Source organism: Panulirus ornatus, chromosome 11, assembly GCF_036320965.1.
Source record: "Panulirus ornatus isolate Po-2019 chromosome 11, ASM3632096v1, whole genome shotgun sequence".
NCBI classification, from domain to species: domain Eukaryota; kingdom Metazoa; phylum Arthropoda; class Malacostraca; order Decapoda; family Palinuridae; genus Panulirus; species Panulirus ornatus.
In genome coordinates this window covers 3,695,846-3,720,555 of record NC_092234.1, presented here as the reverse complement: position 1 = coordinate 3,720,555, position 24,710 = coordinate 3,695,846, and the positions used below count along the sequence as shown (strand labels likewise).

At 38.6% G+C, this 24,710-nt stretch overlaps 1 protein-coding gene across 2 annotated transcripts in view; it reads left to right on the top strand.

Annotated features, from left to right (window-relative positions):
• The window catches only part of LOC139751214 (RNA polymerase II-associated protein 1), a 37,335-nt gene extending 12,830 nt beyond the window's left edge, over positions 1–24,505 (top strand). For both annotated transcript variants that reach the window (XM_071666399.1, XM_071666400.1), the window contains exons 5-12: positions 3,364–3,541; positions 5,505–5,947; positions 8,088–8,250; positions 9,896–10,053; positions 10,691–10,885; positions 11,545–11,651; positions 17,255–17,498; positions 21,022–24,505. In XM_071666399.1, the coding sequence (XP_071522500.1) occupies positions 3,364–3,541; positions 5,505–5,947; positions 8,088–8,250; positions 9,896–10,053; positions 10,691–10,885; positions 11,545–11,651; positions 17,255–17,498; positions 21,022–23,184 (3,651 nt within the window). In that variant the 3' untranslated portion in view covers positions 23,185–24,505. The remainder of the gene's footprint in view (positions 1–3,363; positions 3,542–5,504; positions 5,948–8,087; positions 8,251–9,895; positions 10,054–10,690; positions 10,886–11,544; positions 11,652–17,254; positions 17,499–21,021) is intronic.
• Positions 24,506–24,710: the final 205 nt, after the last annotated feature.

Here is a 24,710-nt window from a genome sequence, read left to right as displayed (position 1 = left end):
CTAAAATTTACTGATAGTCTCTCACCCCAACTCTCATTTGCCCTTTTTTTCACCTCTTGCACCTTTCTCTTGACCTCCTGTCTCTTTCTTTTATACTTCTCCCACTCAATTGCATTTTTTCCCTGCAAAAATCGTCCAAATGCCTCTCTCTTCTCTTTCACTAATACTCTTACTTCTTCATCCCACCACTCACTACCCTTTCTAAACAGCCCACCTCCCACTCTTCTCATGCCACAAGCATCTTTTGCGCAATCCATCACTGATTCCCAAAATACATCCCATTCCTCCCCGACTCCCCTTACTTCCATTGTTCTCACCTTTTTCCATTCTGTACACAGTCTCTCCTGGTACTTCCCCACACAGGTCTCCTTCCCAAGCTCACTTACTCTCACCACCTTCTTCACCCCAACATTCACTCCTCTTTTCTGAAAACCCATACTAATCTTCACCTTAGCCTCCACAAGATAATGATCAGACATCCCTCCAGTTGCACCTCTCAGCACATTAACATCCAAAAGTCTCTCTTTCGCACGCCTGTCAATTAACACGTAATCCAATAACGCTCTCTGGCCATCTCTCCTACTTACATAAGTATACTTATGTATATCCCGCTTTTTAAACCAGGTATTCCCAATCATCAGTCCTTTTTCAGCACATAAATCTACAAGCTCTTCACCATTTCCATTTACAACACTGTACACCCCATGCATACCAATTATTCCCTCAACTGCCACATTACTCACCTTTGCATTCAAATCACCCATCACTATAACCCGGTCTCGTGCATCAAAACCGCTAACACACTCATTTAGCTGCTCCCAAAACACTTGCCTCTCATGATCTTTCTTCTCATGCCCAGGTGCATATGCACCAATAATCACCCACCTCTCTCCATCAACTTTCAATTTTACCCATATTAATCGAGAATTTACTTTCTTACATTCTATCACATACTCCCACAACTCCTGTTTCAGGAGTATTGCTACTCCTTCCCTTGCTCTTGTCCTCTCACTAACCCCTGACTTCACTCCCCAGACATTTCCAAACCACTCTTCCCCTTTACCCTTGAGCTTCGTTTCACTCAGAGCCAAAACATCCAGGTTCCTTTCCTCAAACATACTACCTATCTCTCCTTTTTTCACATCTTGGTTACATCCACACACATTTAGGCACCCCACTCTGAGCCTTCGAGGAGGATGAGCACTCCCCGCGTGACTCCTTCTTCTGTTTCCCATTTTAGAAAGTTAATACAAGGAGGGGAGGATTTCCGGCCCCCCGCTCCCGTCCCCTCTAGTCGCTTTCTACGACACGCGAGGAATACGTGGGAAGTATTCTTTCACCCCTATCCCCAGGGATAATATACATATATATATACATACACACACACACACACACACACACACATATGCACATACACACACACACACACACATACATATATATACATATGAAAAATGTAAGAACAATTTAGAAACAAACTTTTAGCTTGAAATGAATGAAAAAAAAATGAATGTCACATAATGGTTCAACCTCTGGCTATGGAAAAGGAAATGTACAATTTATTCACACAAACGTCAATAGCAGATCTCATCAATTTCACCACTGTGTCAATAAGCTTCAATGTCTAAGCTACATTTTTCTCCAACTTCACTATTTTCTTGTTAAAAACACCATGCATGAAAACTATCACTCCATTAACACAACTATAAACATTTACTTCCCCTTTAAAAGTTCTGGGGAAGTCTGTCTCGATACACTGCGGCGAGGCGACGCGACGCTGACACAATCACTGTCACAATATCACTTCTGCCTCCTCACGTCAATCTCTCAGCCACAGTGCAGGCAGGATGCTGAAGCGTTGGTACAAGGCGCTGCAGCTAGCTTGGTGGTGTACTCCTTGTTCTCCACGATGTAATCCAAGCCGATCTTGTGACTAGTCTTTGACAGTACCATACTGTCAATGGTACAGCCTTGCCAAGGGTGACATCTCACTTATGGTGTAACTTCGAGCATGTGAAGTTGTGTAACATCCCTCTTCTTCTGGGTACTGGGAGGGTTAGCATTGGCTTCATTGTGAGCCACAGCACTTCGGTGGTTGTCAAATTGTGTTCCTCTGACCTAGGTGTCTTTTCTTTCTGCCTTACCCACACCTGGACTAGAAAATCATAAAAGGTATAATTCCTAGCTTATACCTAGAAATGATCCTTAGATGGCTCAGTTGGCATAGAAGACTCTATATCAGCACTGAAATCAGAAGGTGCATTAGATCAAATTTCTGAGAACTTATTAACATCCAGGCCTGTAACCATTTGAAACATTTTGGACCGTATAGCAGAGAAATTTAAGAAGGCCTAAGGCCTTGGGTAAGTATCAGTAAAGTGTACCAGACCAGCCAGTATGTGGTGGTTATATAGGTCTATGGGCCATGGCCTCCAGCAGCTTGACTGACCAATGGAACAATACAAGTTGGCCTCAGGCTGAGCTTTTGGGTAGACAACACCCAAAATCATTGAAAGGTAAGCATAGTTGAGGTGTATATGATAAACATATATGTATGATGAGAAAATACTCTCAAAAGATTTGGTTCATGGTTGTAATACAGATGATGAAGCTAGAGGAAAGATTTTTTTATAAAGTGGAAACATTTTGTGTGTGAAGATGAACATGTGAATAAAGATGTCGCTCTCACCACACTTCCGGAGTATGAGGTTACACAATGATTGAAAAGTCACCGTAGATGAGATTGTATCATTGTTGGTGGAGTAAAGGAATATGATTTTGTCAAAGAAGTTCTCATAGTACTAACTGATTGATACTCAAGAGCAATTTGAGAAGTATATGAATATGATGAATAGATAGGTTTAATTTGGATTCATTCAGTCCCTGGGTAATAGGTTTATGAGCTTTGAAAAAAATGCCCTAAGTTTTGACATGTAAAATAGGTAGGTACTCTGTTTTTGGTATTTCTAAGAAGAAATTAACAAATTTAGAGGTATTGTATTTGCTTTTGGTGTTTCAGTTTCAGCAAAGTTTTCAAACACTTAAATCATCTTAGATAATATTCAGATCTTTGCAGTGGCCTCTGAGTTGTGTGGCTCCCTTTCTTGTAAATAGATGGTGCAGCTTTTCAGATGTAGTTAGACTCATAAACAATGTGGTTAAAAGAATAGAGGGTAAATAGATACATTGTGGGAGTACATACTTAATAGGGATATTTTAGAAGAGACGTGTGATAGGAGCTCTTCAGTGATGGAAAATCCTGCTGCGATCTGTAGAGATTATGTTATTTGGAGGTTCTCTTGTATGACCATACTACGTAGCAGGAGACATCAAGGGGGATATTAACTTGGTGCTTATTTACAGAGTAATACAAAATCTGGCTTAACCCCTGGAATGAATAAAAAGTCTTTGTACATGCAGCAGTTAGAAAAACAAGGCCTTGTGCAGACTAATGTCCAACATTGTATCAGTGCCACTCACACAAGTGATGGTTCATCAGCTGCCATTCACCTCTCACAAGATTCCAGACTGGAAGTCCTAGGTAAGAAAATACTTAAAGCCTCCATTTGTAAAGGTATCTATGTCTATCCATCTATCTGTGTCTCTGAAATCCTTTTCCTCTGGTAACTCCAGTCAAGGGGGTGGCCACTTATTCCTGCCTTTGCATGTCTCCCCACATACACCATTCCATGCATTCTTCCTCAGTTTCTCTCCCTTTAGTACTTTTCCACTCTATTTTCCCATGTCACAGGAGATCTCACACCATTCCCTGTAATCATACTGTTGTACACTCTCCTTGTAAACTCCTCGTCTTGCGTTCTTTCCACATGCCCAAGCCACTTTATAATATTACATTTCACCCACTCTGCCACTCTTCAGTTTATTCCCTCTGCATTCCCTGCCATACCAAACCTCTCATATGCCCCAGCATTACTTTCTTCATTCCATCTAGTCATACCACATGTTCCTCTCAAATAACTCATTTCTTTAGCTTGAATTCTTGACCTCTGTGACTCATCCAGTATCATGTTTTGTAAAGGTAGTTAATTGTTTTGAAAACATAAACTGCTTTGTTCTTATGTTTAATGCCACCAAATTCATGAGTCAGATGCTACCTGTAATTTATGCTTTAAGTACATCATGGGTATTCACTGATTATGGGTTACTGTGCTTAAGATTTTAAGTTGAATTGAGGAAAACTTTGCCAGTTACAGTTTAGTTGTACTTTTCATAAAGCTTGGAGAAAGGCATGTAAGACATTTACATCAAAGCATTGCATTCTACACCTACCCCACTTCCTCTAAGTCTACAAACTTCATAGCATTCTTTGACCATTCAACTGTGTTCTGTGGCAGTTGATGTATAAGGTAGGTGACTGCAGTTTGCATGGATTGGCACTTTGTTAAGATTTGAATCTTGCACCCAGCATAACTCTTGACTCACCCTTCTTGTGTAGAATTATACATCAAGTTCTCATACCTACATGTTCTTCATCTCTAGAGAACTCAGAATCCCACTAGAGGCAATAGAGAGTGAATCACAGTTGTATAGTGTAGTTTGCTCAGTGACCACACATAACATTTGTGGGGTGGTGTTTAAGTCTGAGTTGGAAAGGTGGTTGTTTAATCTTTACTGGTCATTTTGATGTGTATTTATTTTCTTAGTGTTGTGTATTGGTAATTCATTTCCTTGAACAATGAAGCTTTGAAATTGTTTTATTTCATCTTTCACTCTTCTGATAACCTGTTCCCCTTTAAGAATAGAATACTACAAACACCTGAGAAACTCAGCGTAATTTCTCTTGTATTTTTTATATTCTTCATTATATCTTTCATCTGATAAGATTGCTCTTATTAGCGCATGTTTTTGCTGGTGCCATGTCACCTATGTGAAAGAAAGAAAAAAATTAAAAGTAATATTTTGAAATTGAACACTACATTAGAATAGAAAGTTGAAACATCAACAGAAGCAAGGAAAATTAGTGTCCATTTGATCGTAGTTAAGGTGGCACCTGGATTGTCATTCCTATTGGTTGTCACCACTTATTACGTGGTCTCATCATATAGACTGAGTTTTGAAGCATTAATTGGTGGATGTTTGTTAAGTTTCTTCCAGGTAGAATCAAGGCTTTCATCTTCCAAATTTACAACTTTTTACAACACCAACACAAGGTGCTATCAAAAAAGAAAAAAAATCTGTCGTGTTATATTTGTTCACTCTCACCAAATGATAGCATGTGAATGATCTTCAGCAGATATTTTATTGAGACATTCTTTGCATTTACAATGTTGAATACCCAATGATATTGTGTGGATCTTTTGTTTCTTCAACATATTTTGCAGTTTGGTAGCCTTCATTTCAACCTACATTTTCATTATTTTATTTGGCAATTCCTCACGTAACAGTGAATGAATCAGTTATGAATTATTTATTTCACAAAAATGCAGTGTTATTCTGTTGTAAGACTCCAATTTTGAACACTGTATCATTAATTATTACCTAAGGTACACACAGCTACATCGTCAAGGGGGGTAGAAACCCCGAGAACAAACTTGAGGCAGATGAGATACATCAAGAAAACATCAGTAGGCTTTCAAGTTTAAGCCACACAGAACGAATGAAGGAGAGGGAAGAACTTCTTGCTAACCTTACTCAGGAGCAGATCACCTTCTTGCAGTCTCTACGTAAGAAAAAGGAAAGTTCTGACAATGGTATATCGAGTATAGATGACTCAGGACCATCTGACTATTCAAACCTTACTGTTGATAATGAAAGAGAAGATGCTAAATCCACGACTGTGAAGTGTGAGGATTCAAAAAATGAAACTTGTAGGGTAAGATTCACCACTGATGTGAAGATGAATGAAGTACTTGATGATGGACAAATTCCAGAGTCAGAGTTGCCAATACCTCCAGCAGAAGCTCGCAAATGGCTTCACATGGACAAGGTAAGTTTTATTTTGAATACAGTATAGGGAATAGTATGATTAGTAGGTAGTAAACTTCTTTTATGTCACAGAGAAATAGTTTTGATATGACGGGCAAATGTTGAAGAATATGTCTAATTTTCAGGTATGCTGAGAGCTGATTTCTCATCTTTAATTATTTGAAGTGATTTACAGTTTTCATTAGCTATTGTTGAATATTTGTATTATGTATATCAATAATTTTGTGATATTTGATTTGAACCACATGAGAATAATTTTTTGACATTTATAGCTTATTAGAATTTATAGATGCAAGCACAGAAAAGCCACACTTTACAAATGTGCAAAGTTGAATATGACTCTATCTTTGTGCATGATTTTTGATTGATGATTGACATGAACTCAGCCTGCAAAAAGTTACGCTTGAGTGAAAAATCACCTTTAGCAAGGCAGTATCACTGGGAGTACAATGTCATTAAAAAGCTTCTTACTCCGAAGGAATTTATATTTCCTTGCCACCAGAAGTAGTGCAAGAGTCTAAGGCTGCTGGAGCCTTTAGAAACATGTCCTGGGTAACTCAAGAACCCTTACATAGAAAGTGGTTGAGGTGATTGTATGTGAATATAAGTAAAATTTTTTTTTTTTTTTTGCACATTTTCAAACTAATGAGGTATCATGAAGAGTAGACAAAGAAATGGCTTCATTCGTTTACATCCATTTTCTAGCCCCCTATCTGCCTTACAGACCTGTCTGTGGTTTTCCTGGACTTTGTGTTTCCTGGTTCAGCCTATTGCACTTCTCAAACTCCTAATACATGTTCAGGCCCCAAACCTTCAAAGCATCTTTTACTCCATCCTTTCATGTCCTCCATGGTTCCCCTTTTCCTTATTTCTTCCACTTCTGATGTGTATACCCTCCTTGTCTTCCTCACCTCACTCATTCTGTGTGCCTGTCAAAACCATTTCAGCACATCCTCTTCAGCTCTCATATGTGCATACTCTGTGTACTTGACCTGGTTGAACTCATTCCCAGATGAACCAAGAATAGATAATTATGTAATGCAAGTGACAGCTGAGAGGAATAGTCTTACTTATCAAAGCAAGATGTGTGGTGAGCACTCCCTGCTAGTCTTGCCACTAAGCCTAAAAATTGTCATAGGCAATCATGATGGAGTCCATCAAACTTATGGCCCCTAGGTGTACTTCCAAACTTGACCCTCTTGCCCTATTCTGCAGTGTTGGTTTATTGTTTATCTTCTATAGGTACTATTGTGGTTTCTGCTCCCAAGAGCTAGTTGCTTGTGTGCTCCCATCACTAGCTAGACCATGCAATACTCAAGCTGCTGCATCACATGATTACTGTGTGGCCATTGGCAATTCTGGAATGGGCCATTTTAATAACTGCTTCTTTCCCTACACATCGAAGCTTTGCAACTCACTACTTTCTCATGTCTTTCCCAATAACTATGACCTTGCATATTTTAAAAATCAGGTTTTTCGTTTTCACCAAAGTTCATAAGTACTTTCCCTTGTCTTTTCCCTTTCTCTTTCATAATTCTCTTTATTTCATTTAGTCCCAGTCTTGATGTGAACTTGTATTTGTTACTGTAGCCTTAAAAGAAGGTACCTAGTGCCACAATTTTAGTTCACTTTCCCTCTTTTATAGGTATTACTCAGGTATTTGCTCCTGGGAGCTGGCTGCTTGTACTAAACAAGCTGCTGCTTAAGACAATTACTGTTTTTTCTCTTACTTCTCGAAGCTTTGGAATTCTTTACCCGCTCATGGCTTTCTCAGCAACTATGACCTGGCACTTTTTGAAAGACAGGGTTTTTACTTCCTCTAAAATTCAGAAGTATTTTTCCCAGTCTTTTCTTCTTCCCTTTCTTTAACCTCCCTATATTTCTTTTAAGGCCCAGCCTTGATATGGACTTTTCTTCGTGACTGTATCCTTAAACAAAAGATAGCTACCCTCTCAAGCAACAAAATATAGAGGCTATCTATCTAGATAGACCCCCTCCTCAAAAGTGTCCCTTTTCAGAAAGTCTGTAGACAGTATGCTACTAGGAAGGATTTAAAAAAGGTTTCTTTCTGTATTACTTTCATTGTAAAGAAAATGACAAAACCAGGTAGATTGTGCTCACTTGACATAAAATATTCTCAGGTAGATATGGAAAAGCTACAGTGGATGACCAACATGCCCAAGCCTAGACCCCTTAAGAACAATGAGGGTTTCATCGCCAGATTTGACTTTGAGGGTAACATTCTACCATACAACTCAGATTTATCGTACCGGGAAGCCTTGCATCACCACGGGGAGGAGCCAGGTATGTTAGAAGTGTATGTCTTTGTATTTTTTGACATTTATGTTATCATTTTTCTGATGCTTCACCAGTATCTTTCCTCATCCATATTTCTGTCTGCCACAGAAAGACTCATCCACTCATATACACACACATATATATTTCAACACCATTTCAACACACTCTCGTTTGCTCTATCAACCACACTTTTTATTACCACACATCTTTCTTACCCTTTCATTACTTAATCAAAATGAGACTGAAAATGAGGACAAATGAGAGATTTGAAGAAAAAATATTCATGAACTTCAGCAAGAATAAAATGTTTTTGTGAAAGAATGTAAATGTTATGGATAACAATAGAGCAAATAAGGTTGGCAATGAGAAGAAAAGGGGAAGTCGAAACAGACAAAGATGCATAGAGGAGATGAAATCAGTACTCTGGAGAATTGCTTTGTTAAATGATAGTGAGGCAAAACTGGTGTGTTTCTGATGAAGAGTGAGAGAGTCATGGTAGGAGAGATTGTTTAAGAGAGGAGGTAATGGTAATCTTGAGCAAAATGAAGTGTGGTAAAGTGTCAGGAATGACTGGAATTGCTGTTTTATTTCTTGAGATAGGAGATGACTAGTTATTATAGCTTAGAAAGCTGTTGTCATTGTTCCAATTCACACAAAACTCTCACATCATGTGCGAATCATACCAAAATATTTTGATTCATGTAAAGAAATAAATTTCTATTTGGGTATGCATGCAATGGAATATTTCGAATTTTACCATTGTGTCATTTGTTATTCCATATTCTGTGCACTGCATTATTTTGTGGGGTTATGTCAGTTTTTGACAAACAGAGCAGGGGACCAGACTCTGATAGCATGTAATGCACATGCATTTCAATATGGCAAAATATTCCCATGGGCAAGTTTCACATGCAGATGTGAAAGAAAGTCCAAGAATCAGGATTGATGGGTACAGTGTGAAGCACGCACCCCAGTCATTTCTGTCCATACTCCTGTCTTTGCTACACATGGGTTACAAAAACCCTGTTTCAAAAAGTAGATGGGACTATTGGTTATTGTTAAGCTAAATCTAGGGCTCTGGTCATGTCTTGGACCATCTCTAGTATCCTGACTATGTTTGAGACCATCTCTATGTCCTGTATTCAGGATCATTCCATGACCCAGATCATCCCCAAGATCCTTTTTATAGTATGGAACCTCTGCATTACTCTGGGTGATATATAGATCATCTTCTAAACCCTGGCAGTGGTATGAACCATCTCTAGGACCCTGGCCATGACTTGGCTCATTTTCAGAACTCTCTCAATGGTATAGGCTTTCTTCTGAATCCTGGCTGTGTTGTGGATTGTCTATAGGCTACTAACACTGTCAGGATAATTTTCAGGATTCTGGCTATGGACTAGGACTTCTCTGGGACCCTGATTTGATGAGTTCTCCAGGATCATCGCTATGGCTTTGACCAACTCCAGGATCCGTTCTATGTTTTAGGTCATCTTCAGGCCATGACTTAGTCTTCATTCATCTACAGCTCCTTGGATCTGGCTCTGCTGTCATCTAATAGACTCAGTTTTTATGAAAATTATCTACCCCTTTATAGGAGAATATTGTGTATACCACGGCAGTGAGAATATTGTGATGTTCCTGTTTACAGGTCGTCCGGGTTACACTCTTGATGAGCTCTTCATCTTCATTCGATCACAAGTGCTACAGCAACGCCATTTGGGCCTGCGTACTTTGGCCAACATTCTTAGAAATGCCAAGGAAGGCTTTTATGACCTGGTTGTTAGTCCTCCTGTTATACAGCTTATAGTAAGTAAGATGAATTTTTTGTGGTCGTTTTATTTGTTTATACAATGGTTAGATTACTGATAATAGTGATACCCTACCATAGAAACAAGAATATTCTCATGAATATTGTTTGTATTTCTGTACTTGGCGTTATTCACTTATAACTTAAGAGTAATGTAACCACTCATAAAGAGTTTTTGTGAAACATGACAAACATTACATCCCCACAAGCAGTATGGTGTCATCTGAAATGTTAGAAACTTTCATGAATCTATTACCTTAGAGGCCTCCTTTGAACTGTTGGTACTTCAACTCAATAAGAGAATTCCAGTAAGTACATCTATTTTTAGTAAAGGGTCCCGTGAAATGCTCTGAAATGTTAAGAAATCAACATTACAATTCTTATTGCTCACTGCACTCACTGACTCCACCATCTTTCTATTCATACTTTGGAAAATTTAAGTGGTTACCTTATTGGTTTTTCTTTGATAAAAAAGTAGTTAAAGATGACTGATTACCATTTTCATATTTTACCAGAGCATTCACAGCCCTCAGGAATTCAGCTGAAAATTAATTCTATCCTAAGGGTTAAAGCAAGAAACTTTTATGTTGTTGAACAGTGAATGTAAATGTTTGTTTTTCTCGTGGTGGACAACAGGTGGAAGCAGGAGCTGTTATTTTGTTGCGGTTTGCCTTGGATGACTCATCTCTCCTAGTATACGGCGAGGCTGTGCGAGGTTTATATTATCTCATATGCAGTGAGCCTGATGAGCTATGTTTGGCTATGGCACAGCCTTGGGTTCCATCTGGTGTAGAACCTGGCATATCCAGTGATATTCATGCCAGTGAAAAGGTATTTGGTTACACCATTCTCAGGATTACTGATTGTAAGGTTGTCTCTCATTTATTTAAATCATGTTCAAACTAAACATTTAAATTTGATTATGTCTAACAGCATTGAGTTAATATTGTTGGCTTTGGCTATAAAAACAATAGGATGAATAACTAAACTTTAGAAGCATGTCTAATAAGGTTGTTTATATTTTGCAAAATAAGTTTTGAGATGCCTGCGTAGGTGAAGATTCTTTAGACAAGTGAATATGTCCTTCATGCCATGTTATTACTAGTTGACTATTGGGATGCCTTAAGATATAATCTTGCATTGTCAGTGTAATTTAGTTATCTTATGTTTTACAGCATCCTGCAAATGTTATTGTTTTGTTTACTTACAAAATATCTGCAAAAGCTTTGTTTAAGTAGTTTCTCCTCATACCACCTGCCATAGTCTTTCCACACCAAAAACAACAGACAACATGAAGCCACAATGACCATAGATATCTTATCTCACCTACAGCTGTGAACTTCAGCTATCCAGTCACTCATTCCTTGTCTATATTTGATGAATGCCACATGTTCTTTCAGAAAATTTTTCCTTAGTTCCTGAAGTCTTCAGCACACTGCACACTCCCTTGTGATGCAACATATAGATATGGCCTTGCTTTCACTTTGCAGACACGGCAAGAACTGGACCAAGAGGAGCAGGAATTGAAAGACTTTGAAGTGATGAAGTTGGATATAATCCGAGCTTTAGTTAGAATGGACACACATCTCAGACTTAGGTAAATAAAACAGAGATCTTGGTATTTCATTGCTTAAAGATTTGTGTTTATTATCACTGATAATCTACTGTGTAGCTCAATAGCTTTCAGATTCAGTATACATGACTGGTAACTGTTAAAGAGTGTATCCATGGCTGAATACATAGTTACTGTGACCATTGATATGGATTGTTAGGGTGAATCATGTTTTAGTGCAGAAAGACACTGATCACTGAGATATGTTAAGCATATACAATATGTACATACAGTGAAGAAAGATTTTTTATTATTTACATATTCAGATGAATAATGGAAAAAGATTAATGGTAGAGATAGATTTGCCATGTTTTAGATGAACACTCACAATCGACTTCAGTTCATGGCATTCACCTTATATTTTTTTGTACATAGTTTTTTCAAAAGTTTCTTAACCAATGCTTTAATTTGTAGTTATTCACGTATTAAAAAAAGGAGATGATAGGTGAAATTGATGAAAGTCTTACATCTTCCTGAATGGTAGCAGTTGTGTTTCAAAACATTCAGCATACAGTTAATGAAATGATACTGTAATTTTAATTTTTCATGTATTTTTTCTTCATAGTTCTTTTGAGAAGGTTCTTGGGTAATATATGAATTGATAATAATCTACATGTTAAGAAAAAAATAGGAGAAAATAGCTAAAGAAGACGAAATTCACAAATAGCTCCCACCCACCTTTATTTGAAAACATTCAACTCACCATTGATAATATAATGTGGTAAATTGTGAGTGTTTTGTGAGAAATACTTAGAAAAGCAAATGGATTTGTATGTAGCATTTATGAATCTGGAGAAGGCATATGATAGAGTTGATAGAGATGCTCTGTGGAAGGTATTAAGAATATACAGTGTGTGAGGCATGTTGTTAGAAGCAATGAAAAGTTTTTATTGAAGATATAAGGCATGTGTACGTGTAGGAAGAGAGGAAAGTGATTGGTTCTCAGTGAATGTTGGTTTGCAGCAGGGATGCGTGATGTCTCCATGGTTGTTTAATTTGTTTATGGATGGGGTTGTTAGGGAGGTGAATGCAAGAGCTTTGGAAAGGGGCAAGTATGCAGTCTGTTGTGGATGAGAGAGCTTGGGAAGTGAGTCAGTTGTTGTTCGCTAATGATACAGCGCTGGTGGCTGATTTGGGTGAGAAACTGCAGAAGCTGGTGACTGAGTTTGGTAAAGTGTGTGAAAGAAGAAAGCTGAGAGTAAATGTGAATAAGAGCAAGGTTATTAGGTACAGTAGGGTTGAGGGACAAGTCAATTGGGAGGTAAGTTTGAATGGAGAAAAACTGGAGGAAGTGAAATATTTTAGATATCTGGGAATGGATTTGGCAGCGGATGGAACCATGGAAGCAGAAGTGAATCATAGGGTGGGGGAGGGAGCAAAAGTTTTGGGAGCATTGAAAAATGTGTGGAAGTGTAGAACGTTATCTTGGAAAGCAAAAATGGGTATGTTTGAAGGAATAGTGGTTCCAACAATGTTATATGGTTGCGAGGCATGGGCTATAGATATAGTTGTGCGGAGGAGGTTGGATGTGCTGGAAATGAGATGTTTGAGGACAATCTGTGGTGTGAGGTGGTTTGATCAAGTAAGTAATGAAAGGGTAAGAGAGATGTGTGGTAATAAAAAGAGTGTGGTTGAGAGAGCAGAAGAGGGTGTTTTGAAATGGTTTTGTTACATGGAGAGAATGAGTGAAGAAAGGTTGACAAAGAGGATATATGTGTCAGATGTGGAGGGAATGAGGAGAAGTGGGAGACCAAATTGGAGGTGGAAAGATCGAGTGAAAAAGATTTTGAGTGATCGGAGCCTGAACATGCAGGAGGGTGAAAGGCATGCAAGGAATAGAGTGAATTGGAATGGTGTGGTATACCAGGGTTGACGTGCTGTCTATGGATTGAACCTGGGCATGTGAAGTGTCTGGGGTAAACCATGGAAAGTTTTGTGGGGCCTGGATGTGGAAAGGGAGCTGTGGTTTCGGTGCATTATACATGACAGCTAGAGACTGAGTGTGAATGAATGTGGCCTTTGTTTTTTCCTAGCAGTACCTCACGCACATGCAGGGGGAAGGGGTTGTCATTTCATGTGTGGCGGGGTGGCGACGGGAATGAACAAGGGCAGACTATGAATTATGTACATATGTATATATGTATATATGTGTGTGTATATATATGTATATGTTGAGATGTATAGGTATGTATATGTGCTTGTGTGGATGTGTATGTACATACATGTGTATGTAGGTGGATTGGGCCATTCTTTCGTCTGTTTCCTTGCACTACCTCGCTAACGTGGGAGACAGCGACAAAGTATATTAAAAGAATAAAATAAAATTGCAGTTTTCATATTTAAATGTCATTTCTACACACTTCTCTGAAGATTTTTATCTAATGCATGAATGAGAATTAAATCACATGCATGTTTAGAAAATTGTAAGAAAAAATATTTAAAGCAAGTGGAATCCATACCCATCTTCTTTTTCCTGTTTGTTTGAAAGCATTCAACTTGTGATCTGTATAATTATATGAATAATGGCATTTTTCATATTTCCTCTTTCACACAGCTCTCTTCAGAAATTTTTTACTTAACATTTGAATTGTCTACATATTCGGAAAATTTTTTCCTCTAAGGTTCAGTCATCTCTTTCTTGACATTACTGCACTCTTTTGGGAAATGGTGAGCATGTATGAAACAAACCCTGAAATATGCTGAAATTTGCTGGTGGCTGATTCATGTGAGAAACTGCAGAAGCTGGTGACTGAGTTTGGTAAAGTGTGTGGAAGAAGAAAGTTAAGAGTAAATGTGAATAAGAGCAAGGTTATTAGGTACAGTAGGGTTGAGGGTCAAGTCAATTGGGAGGTGAGTTTGAATGGAGAAAAACTGGTGGAAGTGAAGTGTTTTAGATATCTGGGAGTGGATCTGGCAGCGGATGGAACCATGGAAGCGGAAGTGGATCATAGGGTGGGGGAGGGGGCGAAAATTCTGGGGGCCTTGAAGAATGTGTGGAAGTCGAGAACATTATCTCGGAAAGCAAAAATGGGTATGTTTGAAGGAATAGTGGTTCCAACAATGTTGTATGGTTGCGAGGCGTGGGCTATGGATAGAGTTGTGCGCAGGAGGATGGATGTGCTGGAAATGAGATGTTTGAGGAAAATGTGTGGTGTGAGGTGGTTTGATCGAGTGAGTAACGTAAGGGTAAGAGAGATGTGTGGAAATAAAAAGAGCGTGGTTGAGAGAGCAGAAGAGGGTGTTTTGAAGTGGTTTGGGCACATGGAGAGGATGAGTGAGGAAAGATTGACCAAGAGGATATATGTGTCGGAGGTGGAGGGAACGAGGAGAAGAGGGAGACCAAATTGGAGGTGGAAAGATGGAGTGAAAAAGATTTTGTGTGATCGGGACCTGAACATGCAGGAGGGTGAAAGGAGGGCAAGGAATAGAGTGAATTGGAGCGATGTGGTATACCGGGGCTGACATGCTGTCAGTGGATTGAATCAAGGCATGTGAAGCGTCTGGGGTAAACCATGGAAAGCTGTGTAGGTATGTATATTTGCATGTGTGGACGTATGTATATACATGTGTGTGGGGGGGGGGTTGGGCCATTTCTTTCGTCTGTTTCCTTGCGCTACCTCGCAAATGCGGGAGACAGCGACAAAGTATAAAAAAAAAAAAAAAAAATATCATAATATATCATAATTCATTCATATAATTTCATGATTCACATAATTCATATCATAATTATATCATAAGTCCGGCAAGGTAGTGGTCTTGGATGGTATTGCAGTAGAAATTGTTAAGAAAGGGAGTGACTGTGTTGTTGATTGGTTGGCAAAGACATTCAGAGTATATGGATCATGGTGAAGTGCCTAAGGATTGGCAGAATTCATGCATATTGCCAATTTACAAAGACAAAAGGGATAAAGGTGAGTGTTCAAACTACAGAGGCATAAGTTTGTTGAGTATTCCTGGAAAATTTTATGAGAGGATATTGATTGAGAGGGTGAAGGCATGTATGGAGCATCAGATTGGGAATAGCATTGCCACCCCCTCATGTCAGCAAGTTAGTTCCAGGAAAAGACAAAAAAAGGCCACATTCATTCACACTCAGTCTCTAGCTGTCATGTGTGATGCATCAAAACCACAGCTCCCTATCCACCTCCAGGCCCCATAGACCTTTCCTTGGTTTACCCCAGACATTTCACATGCCATGGTTCAGTCCATTGACAGCATGTCGACCCTGGTATACCACATCATTTCAGTTCACTTCATTTTTTGCATACCTCGCACCCTCTTGCATGTTCAAGCCCCAATCAGTCAAAACCTTTCCCACTACATCCTTCCATCTCCATTTTGGCCTCCCCTTTCTCCTTGTCCCCTTTACTTTGATACATATACCTTCTTTGTCATCCTTTCCTCACTAATCTTCTTCCATTTGTCCAAACCATTTCATTACACTGTCTTCACCTCACTCAACCATACTCTTTTTATTAAGACACCTCCCTTATACCCTCTAATTTCTTTCTCGACCCTTGTCATACCACACATTCTCCTCAGGCATTTAATTTCCAACATATTTACCCTCCTTTGTACATTTTCATCTTGGAAGGATGTGATCTCAGCTTTATTTCTCAGGTCCATTCAAAGCACAGTAGTATATTGTTCACTTTTGAATCAGCACTAAAGCTGTAAGAGATGTTAGCAGACTGTGCCTGCAAGTGATATCACTGCGAGCAAGAGGTCAGTGGACTGAAAAATGTACTATGTTGTTCAGAGCCCTTTCTCTGTAAGAGATCCTCGCCATACTCATATTGTGCAAGATCACAATAAAAGTCTAGTGTTATTTAATCATAATAACAATATCTTTTTATTTTACTTTTTACTTTATTTAAGGCTACAGCATCTATGTAGGGACATGCTTGTTGGCTTGCCTTTTAGGTCCAGTACTAAGATAACAATTTCCCACATCTAGCTAGAGCCCTGAATATTGACTAACATTTTAAGTGCCTCACTAATATTCCTGTCACATGGCCTGGGTCCAGTAGGATATTTAACATATTACTGCTGCCTCTGGTGAATAGCTAATTCCCCTATCACTGCTTGAGCCAATTTGGATGAGTGCCATATCATGGCTGGTACAGAACTTCCTTACCTACACATGTCTTAATCAGCTAGTACTGTCCAATTAATTACCTTTCACCCATCCAGGGTCCTGCACAGTTACCATTATATAATGGCTAGTACTGCCTGACCAGCTTTCCTCTTACCCATCCTGGAACATAGAGGGTGATCATTTTGTTATTATAAACCATACTTGTATATCTCACCAAGCATGGACCTGGCAGAATGACCTTTTTTGTTATGGCAGGTAAATCTTTACAAATTCCTCTCATTTTCAATCTTGGCTTTGTAGGGTTATCAGTGTATTACACTGCTTTACCACATCCCTTATTACAAAGAATAAACTTAGAAAGTTTCATCTGTGATGCCCATTCTTTTTTAACATATTGACTTGGATATTTGTCATATGGAATAAGTAGCTAATTTTCTCTAAAGATATAAAGGAATTTTGGAGCCTTTACCTGTGAATGTAATTCTTGCAGGTACCTTCTAGAGACCATCAAGCCAAGTCCACAAACAGTAATAAATATCCTGGGAATCTTACAGCGTATGGTGCGCCATTCCCTCACAGCTGCTTGGACATTAACTCATACCCCACACCTCATCTCAACTATTGTGGAAAATTTCCTTCCACACAATCTTTCACCTCTGCTAACAGGAGAGAGTGTGGACTCCATGAGATCTGTTTATGGCGTACCTTTAAGACATGCTTTATGTTTGCTGAGGGTAAGATGCAGGTCATTTTATATTTGTCACATGCTTAACATTGCTTATGAAGTAGTGTTTTCTATGTTTGTTTGTGATAAGTTTGTGTTTTACTATTCTTTAAGCATCCAGAGGTCTTTAAGTGAAATATACATCCAGATGGGTTAAGTGCCTTTTTCGTGCATCGACTTCATTGGTTTACCCATTTTCTGAATTATATACTGTCAGTTCTGGACAAGCTTTGAACTTGATCACATACATGCGGAATTTGAAACTTTCCAGAGAAACTGTTTTTCTATTATACCTGTCTGTCTACCTTCATTAACTCTCTACCTGGATTCTTGAGATTGTTCAAGTAAATACAGCCTTTGTAATCACCCAACTACTATTTTAACTCATGGCTGTTGCGTTAATGTAAAAAACAGACATCCACATATGTGATCTATGTACAAGAAGTCATAGTAAACTCTGACTCAGGTATAGAAAAATGAGTCATAGCAACGAGACTTTGCTGATATAGCTGGGCTAGTATGTTGCACTCACCACTTGTCTTGCTGTTGAATTATGCTTAGAAAACACTGTGGAAAGTGACAGCTTAGTAATATGGAGAGAAATGGGAAGAGCTAAACATTGAAAGAACAAGGAAATCGCTTTAAATCCAAAACCTGTATGTACCTTATGAAGGGAATTACATGTAAGTACATCATATTGTGGAAAATATAAGTTTCAACACCACACAAAATGTTTTAACTTGGCTTTACCGAATAATGAAAAGAGGTCTTGGGTGGAAAGGACTTTGCTGCCTCATATATTTTCCTCTTTTCTGTCATGTATGGAGAGGATGTTGCTGCTCCATATGTTCTCCCCTGAGAAAGACCTTTTCTGCCTTTAAATCGTGTTCTGCACAAGACAGAGATGCCCTATCAAAACAGCCCTTTCATGGTCATTGAGTTGAGTCATCAGGCATGTTTGCCTGACAGTAACTCTGCCAGTCAAGGTCATCTCCAGTATTTTGGAAGTGTTATGAATTTCAACATGTATGAATGGTATCTAGTGTGGGAAAAAGGTATGGGTTGGAGTTGAAAATTTCCACCAACCCTGTCAAGAAAAAGCTTAGGGCAATCACCAGCTCGACTATGATAAAAATACACATTAGAGATGAAAGGCCAGGTTTTCATAGAGTGTGCAGTTGGACCAGTTTTTATCAACACTGTTTTTCAAGTCCATAAAAGGGATTCAAACAGATAAAGAATATTTCTGATATAGTTTTAGCCTTATATATGATGTGAACAGCCACCCTTTAGAAGGGGTTCCTGGAGGGCACAAGCATCAGGGACACAGATGAATAGGTAGATAGATAGACAATTGGTCTCTTAAGGTAGAACTCTGGCAGTAGGTTAGGGATAAAGTCAACTCCCAAGTCTTTCTTACACATAGATTCCTGCAGCTTGTCTCTTCTTGGATGGTAATCATATTGAGGCCTTCTTTTATTTTGACCCATCCTCAGTACTTAACATTTACTTGGTTTGAACTTCATCAGCTATGTATCAGACCATCTTTGGAGTATGTTAAAGTCCCTTTGCAAGGTAATGCAGTCCTACAAGTTGTTCACTTCCCTTATAACTTGTACATCATTTGAAAACAAATAGGCAAGTCATTATACAGATCAAAAAGAGTAGTCATCCCAGAACAAAACCTTGTGGCACTCGTAGGTGACCTGGACTCATCTTGAGATGGCTCCCCTTGACATACATCCTTTGTTACCTTCCATATAGATGGTCTTTTATCTGTTAAAGTAGTTTCTCCCTCATTCCTACCTAGTGATCCAGCTTCTTTATCAAAAACTCCCATTTGGTAGTGTCAAATGATTCCTGGGAGTTTAGATATAAACAATCCCTCCAGCCTCTCTTTTTGTCTAAGTTAGAGCTTACTCTTGGAAATCTAAGAAGTTTGTTACTCATAATCTCTTTTCCCTAAAACTATATTGTCTTTGGCAATTTCTTCATTGTAGAAAGTCATCCAATTGCCTCCTATTTATTTTCCAAACCTTATAGACCATACTTGTCAGTGAGACTGGTTTGTGTAGTTCTACATTTTTCTTGGTCTCACTTCTCATAGATGATTATGATGTTTGTCCATTTCCACTCTCTTAGCACTTTGTCTCAGTCCAGAGGCATCTTGAACAGTATTTCAAGAGGTTTGGCCTGTACATCTGCACACATCTTTTGTACTTATGGTGAAATTTCACAGGGACCATGAACCTTGTATGGATCAAGACTAGCATTTTGTTAATGTCATTTGTAGATATCTCACTGTTTTCTAAAATCTATTTATTCCATGTCACTGATGTTGGGACTGTGGTATCTTTTGCTGTGTACACACTTTTGAACTTATTGTCCAGTTCCTCAAATATCCTTACATTATCCTTTTCAGTTCTTACTTCAGCCTGATTAGCAGCTCTTTTACTTAAAACAAACTCCTGATGAATGTTTGGAAAAGTTTTGGATTTTCTCCTGACTTGTCCAAAATATTCTTTTCAGTTTTTTATTTCTCTTTTCTTACTGATGTACTTGTTCTTTGCTCTCTTTTACCTTGCAAATGTTTGCTGGCTGAAGTGTCAACTGTATCTTTGTCACTGCACATCTTGAAGCACCTTTTGATTTTTGATATCTTTTATTAAGCCATTCTTTCCATTTCTTACCATTCCCTCAGTAGTTGAGGTTAAAGGTACCTGTCTTCCTAGTCCCTTATTGTAAGTTTCACAGAACCTCTCACAACAAAGTCCTGGTTCCCGAACTTAATTTCTTGAATTATGGTATCATAGAAATTGTTGAGGTTAGTTGTTTCCATGAATATATCTAACCTCTGTGTTTTGTCTGACCTTTGCTTTGTCAGTGTCCTCATTAAACACATAGTCAAACTTGAGCATTACATGATCTGATTCCATTGATGCGTCATATATAATATTTTTATTGTCAATGCTCGTGTGTGAAAATGTGGCAAAAATTTTATAGCATTGGTATCCTTGTCACAAGCTCAGCTCAGAAATGAATCTTTCCAGGTGCATACTTTTTCACAGTAAGTTTGAATGAAGGGTGTTTGATGGGGCTCTAGTGATAAAATTGTGGAGTAACTTAAGAACATGTTAAAGAGGTTAGTTAGGTTTCATAGTTTATTGAAAGTTCTTTTGAAAATGTTTTCAGGTAATAATCATAAGCTTCGTAAAAGGAACTTCAGTTCAGATTTTTCAGAGAGCTTCAGTTAAAGTTTCTCAAAGTTTCTGTAACAAGGCTGAGGTCAAAGACTGTGTAAAGACTTTCAGGTGAGATTTATTTTTTAGGTATAAAGAAATTTTTGAGTTTGTTTAAAAAGTTTAAACTTTCTTGAAAAGTCTATTAAAAGGCTTTTAGGGAAGTAAAATTCTCTTGAAGAAGAATCAGTAAAATGTTAAAGCCAAGATTAAATATTTGTTTGGAAATGCCTGGGTTAAAACCAGTTTTATAAAGAGCAGGATAAAGTTGCTAATTATACTCTCTGTCCTCAGATAATAGCAGCCAAGGGCCGTCAGCTGGCAGCTATCCTGGTCAACAGTCACCAAATTATGAGTCAGATCTTGGCATACGTATCTCTTGAACCCAGTCAGTTAAGCATGCCCCTCCAGGAAGCCTTGATGTTGAGCCAGGAAGCTTATGCTATTTGGGCTGTATTGCTTACTTATGGACTATCTAAACCCCAGGAAGCCATTGCAAGTTTCTACCCATTGTTGGTAAAGCAGTTAGTGTTTTACAGAGACAAGGTGTCAGTCAATGAAGAAACAGACAAAAATAAGTTTAACTATGATGTAGGATCACATATAATCAATGCTTTAACTCGAGCTGTAAATGTAGCTGCCACACATACCCTTCTTGAGAACAAAATGAAGTTGAATCAGGGGACAGTTATAGGTGCTGATGGTAAGGCAGAAGTCCTCAAACCACCAGAATTGGCATGGAATGACCTGAGTGACTTCCCACATTTAGTAGAAACATGCTTTGCAAAATGGTTGACTCAGTTAACACAAAGTAGTGAGACTACCTTCTCTGCTTTGAGGCTTATTGGTAGTTGCTGTATTTTCTTGGATGCTTACTATGTTAAATGGAAAGATCAAGTCTCATATAGCAGTGAGGCCTATGTGAAGATCCTGAACCTCCATAATAACACAATTGCACCATTCCTAAGGTCATTAGCTTTTAGAAGGCTAATTGGTGATCTTTCAAGTCACTCATCATTTGTTAGTGACTTTGCTTCAGGCACTGATCGGGACCCAAACAATTTGGGTTCCCTGGGTTGTGTTACTTTTGGAGGTGAAGTAATTCCTCTTCTTCGCCCATCTTCTCCTCATCCAGTGCTTCTCCCATTTAGTAATCTTCTTGTATCTCTCCATACTCTTCATCCAACACTAGAGGATCATTCAACTCATGCTTTCTTAGACTCTGAGGAGATATCATCATATTTAGAGAAAGTGTGCCTTTCATGTCAATTGTTGTCCCCACAGTGGCTAACTCGAATTGAAACACATTTTATATGTAATGTCCTGCAGCTGGCATCTCTAAAAGGTTGCAGCAGAAGAAAGTTATATCATAAAACTGCTATGTGCATGATGTCCTGTATTCATAAGGGAGATGAGTGTTTAATAAAAGTATTGTTATCATCTGTAATATGTGCTCCAGAGTTTACCTCAGATCTGACTGAGATTAGCACCCAAGTAGGTGACCTTGCTCTCATTGATTATGAACCTCTCAAATCTCCAGCTATAATTCAGCCAATCCTTTCACCAGTTCAGCTGACAAAGAACATCTGCAAGTCTATAAAGTCAATTGAAAGTGAACTTATAAGCTGCTTAGTTAGTAAAAAAGGATATAATGCTAGTGCAGTTCTAAAAAGTGGTGTTCCTTTCATTATCAATGGTATTACAATAAGCCAGACTGAGTTTCCACTAGTTCTTGACAAATATTGGCCAATGAATCCCATAAAGCATGTCTTTAAGACATCCCAGCAGTCTCCCCAATCACAGCAGCAGCATTCTAGTGACCAGTCTTCCCCAGAGGATCTCCTCACTGTGACAAGATGCTTACAGATGGCATATCTTGTCCTTAAGCACCGCAGAAAAGTAACTCTCAACACCACTAATGTGACTGTTTGGATACAGCACCTGTCATTAGTCTTTTTAGTTGCTAATGATATATTCCTTGATACTAATATCAGCTCATACCTTCAAGGCTGTATCATTGAGCTTCTCCGTAATAAGGGTTATGCAAATCTGGATGTAAATAGCCCTCCTGAAGGTTTTAACTCACTGATCATGTGGTACAGGAAAATGTTGGAGCAGTTCATGAGTGTGTCCTATGGTGATTCTACTTTTGCCCTGTTTCTTCTTATTCCACTGCAGCAATATTGGCCAGTGGACTATCGTAAAATGCTGTGGGGTGATATGTCTGGTGCATTGCAGTTCTTCCGTCTGACTCCAGAGCAAGTAGAACAGTTCATTCCCTTACAACAGTTTTTAGAGCCAGATGAGGAGGATGAAGGAATGATCATAAAATACCGGTCAGGTGTTGGGTCTGGCATGGTGACTGCAACACGGAATGCCTTTTTCCAGAGAGTGGCAACCCATCATGTTCGCCAGTATTTCCAGAGGGAGGCTGAAAAACGAAGAACCTCAGCATAAGAAATTTGTCAAACATCAAATATTAAATGTATTATTTATGCAGGTAACAAATTATTTTATTTGATAATTAGTCTGCACTATGATATGTATATTTGAAAGTTGATAATGTGATACACAGAATCAGACAAAATTCTACTAGAGATCATCATGAAAGCCACATACTTGAAGCTTGAATATGTAGATGTTGCCTCCAACTTACATAAGAGTTTTTGTTCCTTTTTGAAGTATTGTGTATTGTATATTCTAGTTTACAGTGTGTGGCTTCTGTGAATTCAATATGACATCACTTGTTTCCATTTGGCTTCTGCCATCAAAATACAAATGTAGAGCAGGAATCATTAAAGGAGTCATTACTTTTTGAATTCTACTTTTTATCTTTGTTATTAATTCCATTCTTGTTTATTTTGGGTGAATCAAGTGTATACAGCCACATGTATGTGTTGGTGGTATTTGGCAGAAATAGGATGCTCATTCTCAACTTGACAGGCTGGCACAAGGCAGACTCTCAGTTACATGAGTTACTTTTTCCATGCTACCTTGCCTCCTGTAAATGAATAGAGACACCTGTCATCTCTTTATGTACCATAAGAGTGGTATAGCCTTTAAAGCAGAATAACATAGTTGTGCCTCCCTCTCTCTCATGGAAATATTGTTAATGATGTGGATAAGATTTTAAAATACTGACATTTACATCTTTGGATTTTTCTTCATACCTTGTTTGCCATTTCCTGCTATGATGAGATAGTGCCAGGAACAGAAGAAATAGTGGCCTCATCAGTTAACATCCACTCTTTAGCTCTCACTTATATTGTATGCAACCAGAGCCCATCATCCAGATCCAGACCCAGATCAGTTCTGTTATTTCCCACACCACTTCATATGCTCTGGTTTGGACCAATGGTAGCATCTTGCCCACAAGTACATGGCTCCAGTTCGTATTATCCCGTGCATACTTCTCACCCTCCTATATCCTCAGACCCTGGCATCCCAAAGCCTCTTCCAGTCCATTCTTCCATCTCTTTCTTGGTCCTCCCCTACCTCTTATTCTACCGTCCTGTGCCTTATGGATCTTCTTTGTCAGACTTTCGTTTTTCATCACTTAATCTCTCCATGTATCCAAACTATTTCTGCACACTTTGGTCAACTCAGTCAATCAGATCACATACTACCACATCTTATTCTAACACTGTCGTTCTGCACACAAATAACCTTACTTTTGCCAGTCTCTTTTGATATTTTATTTAACATATTTAGTGTAGCTGATGTAAATATTAGGTGTACTTTTGTTGCAACAGCAATTAATAAAGACAAAAATCATTAATTTCTTGTTTTACCAATCAGTTTTTTTTCCAAGTTGTGTTTCTCACATTAATGAGGTAGCACCAGGAACAGATTAAGAACTGCTGCATTTTTTCACATCCACACCAGCTAACATATATATTACACTGAAACCAGGACCCACAGACCTTTCTGTGGTTCTGCCTAGTTGTTTCGCATATCGTGGTTCAACCCATTGACATGTCGTC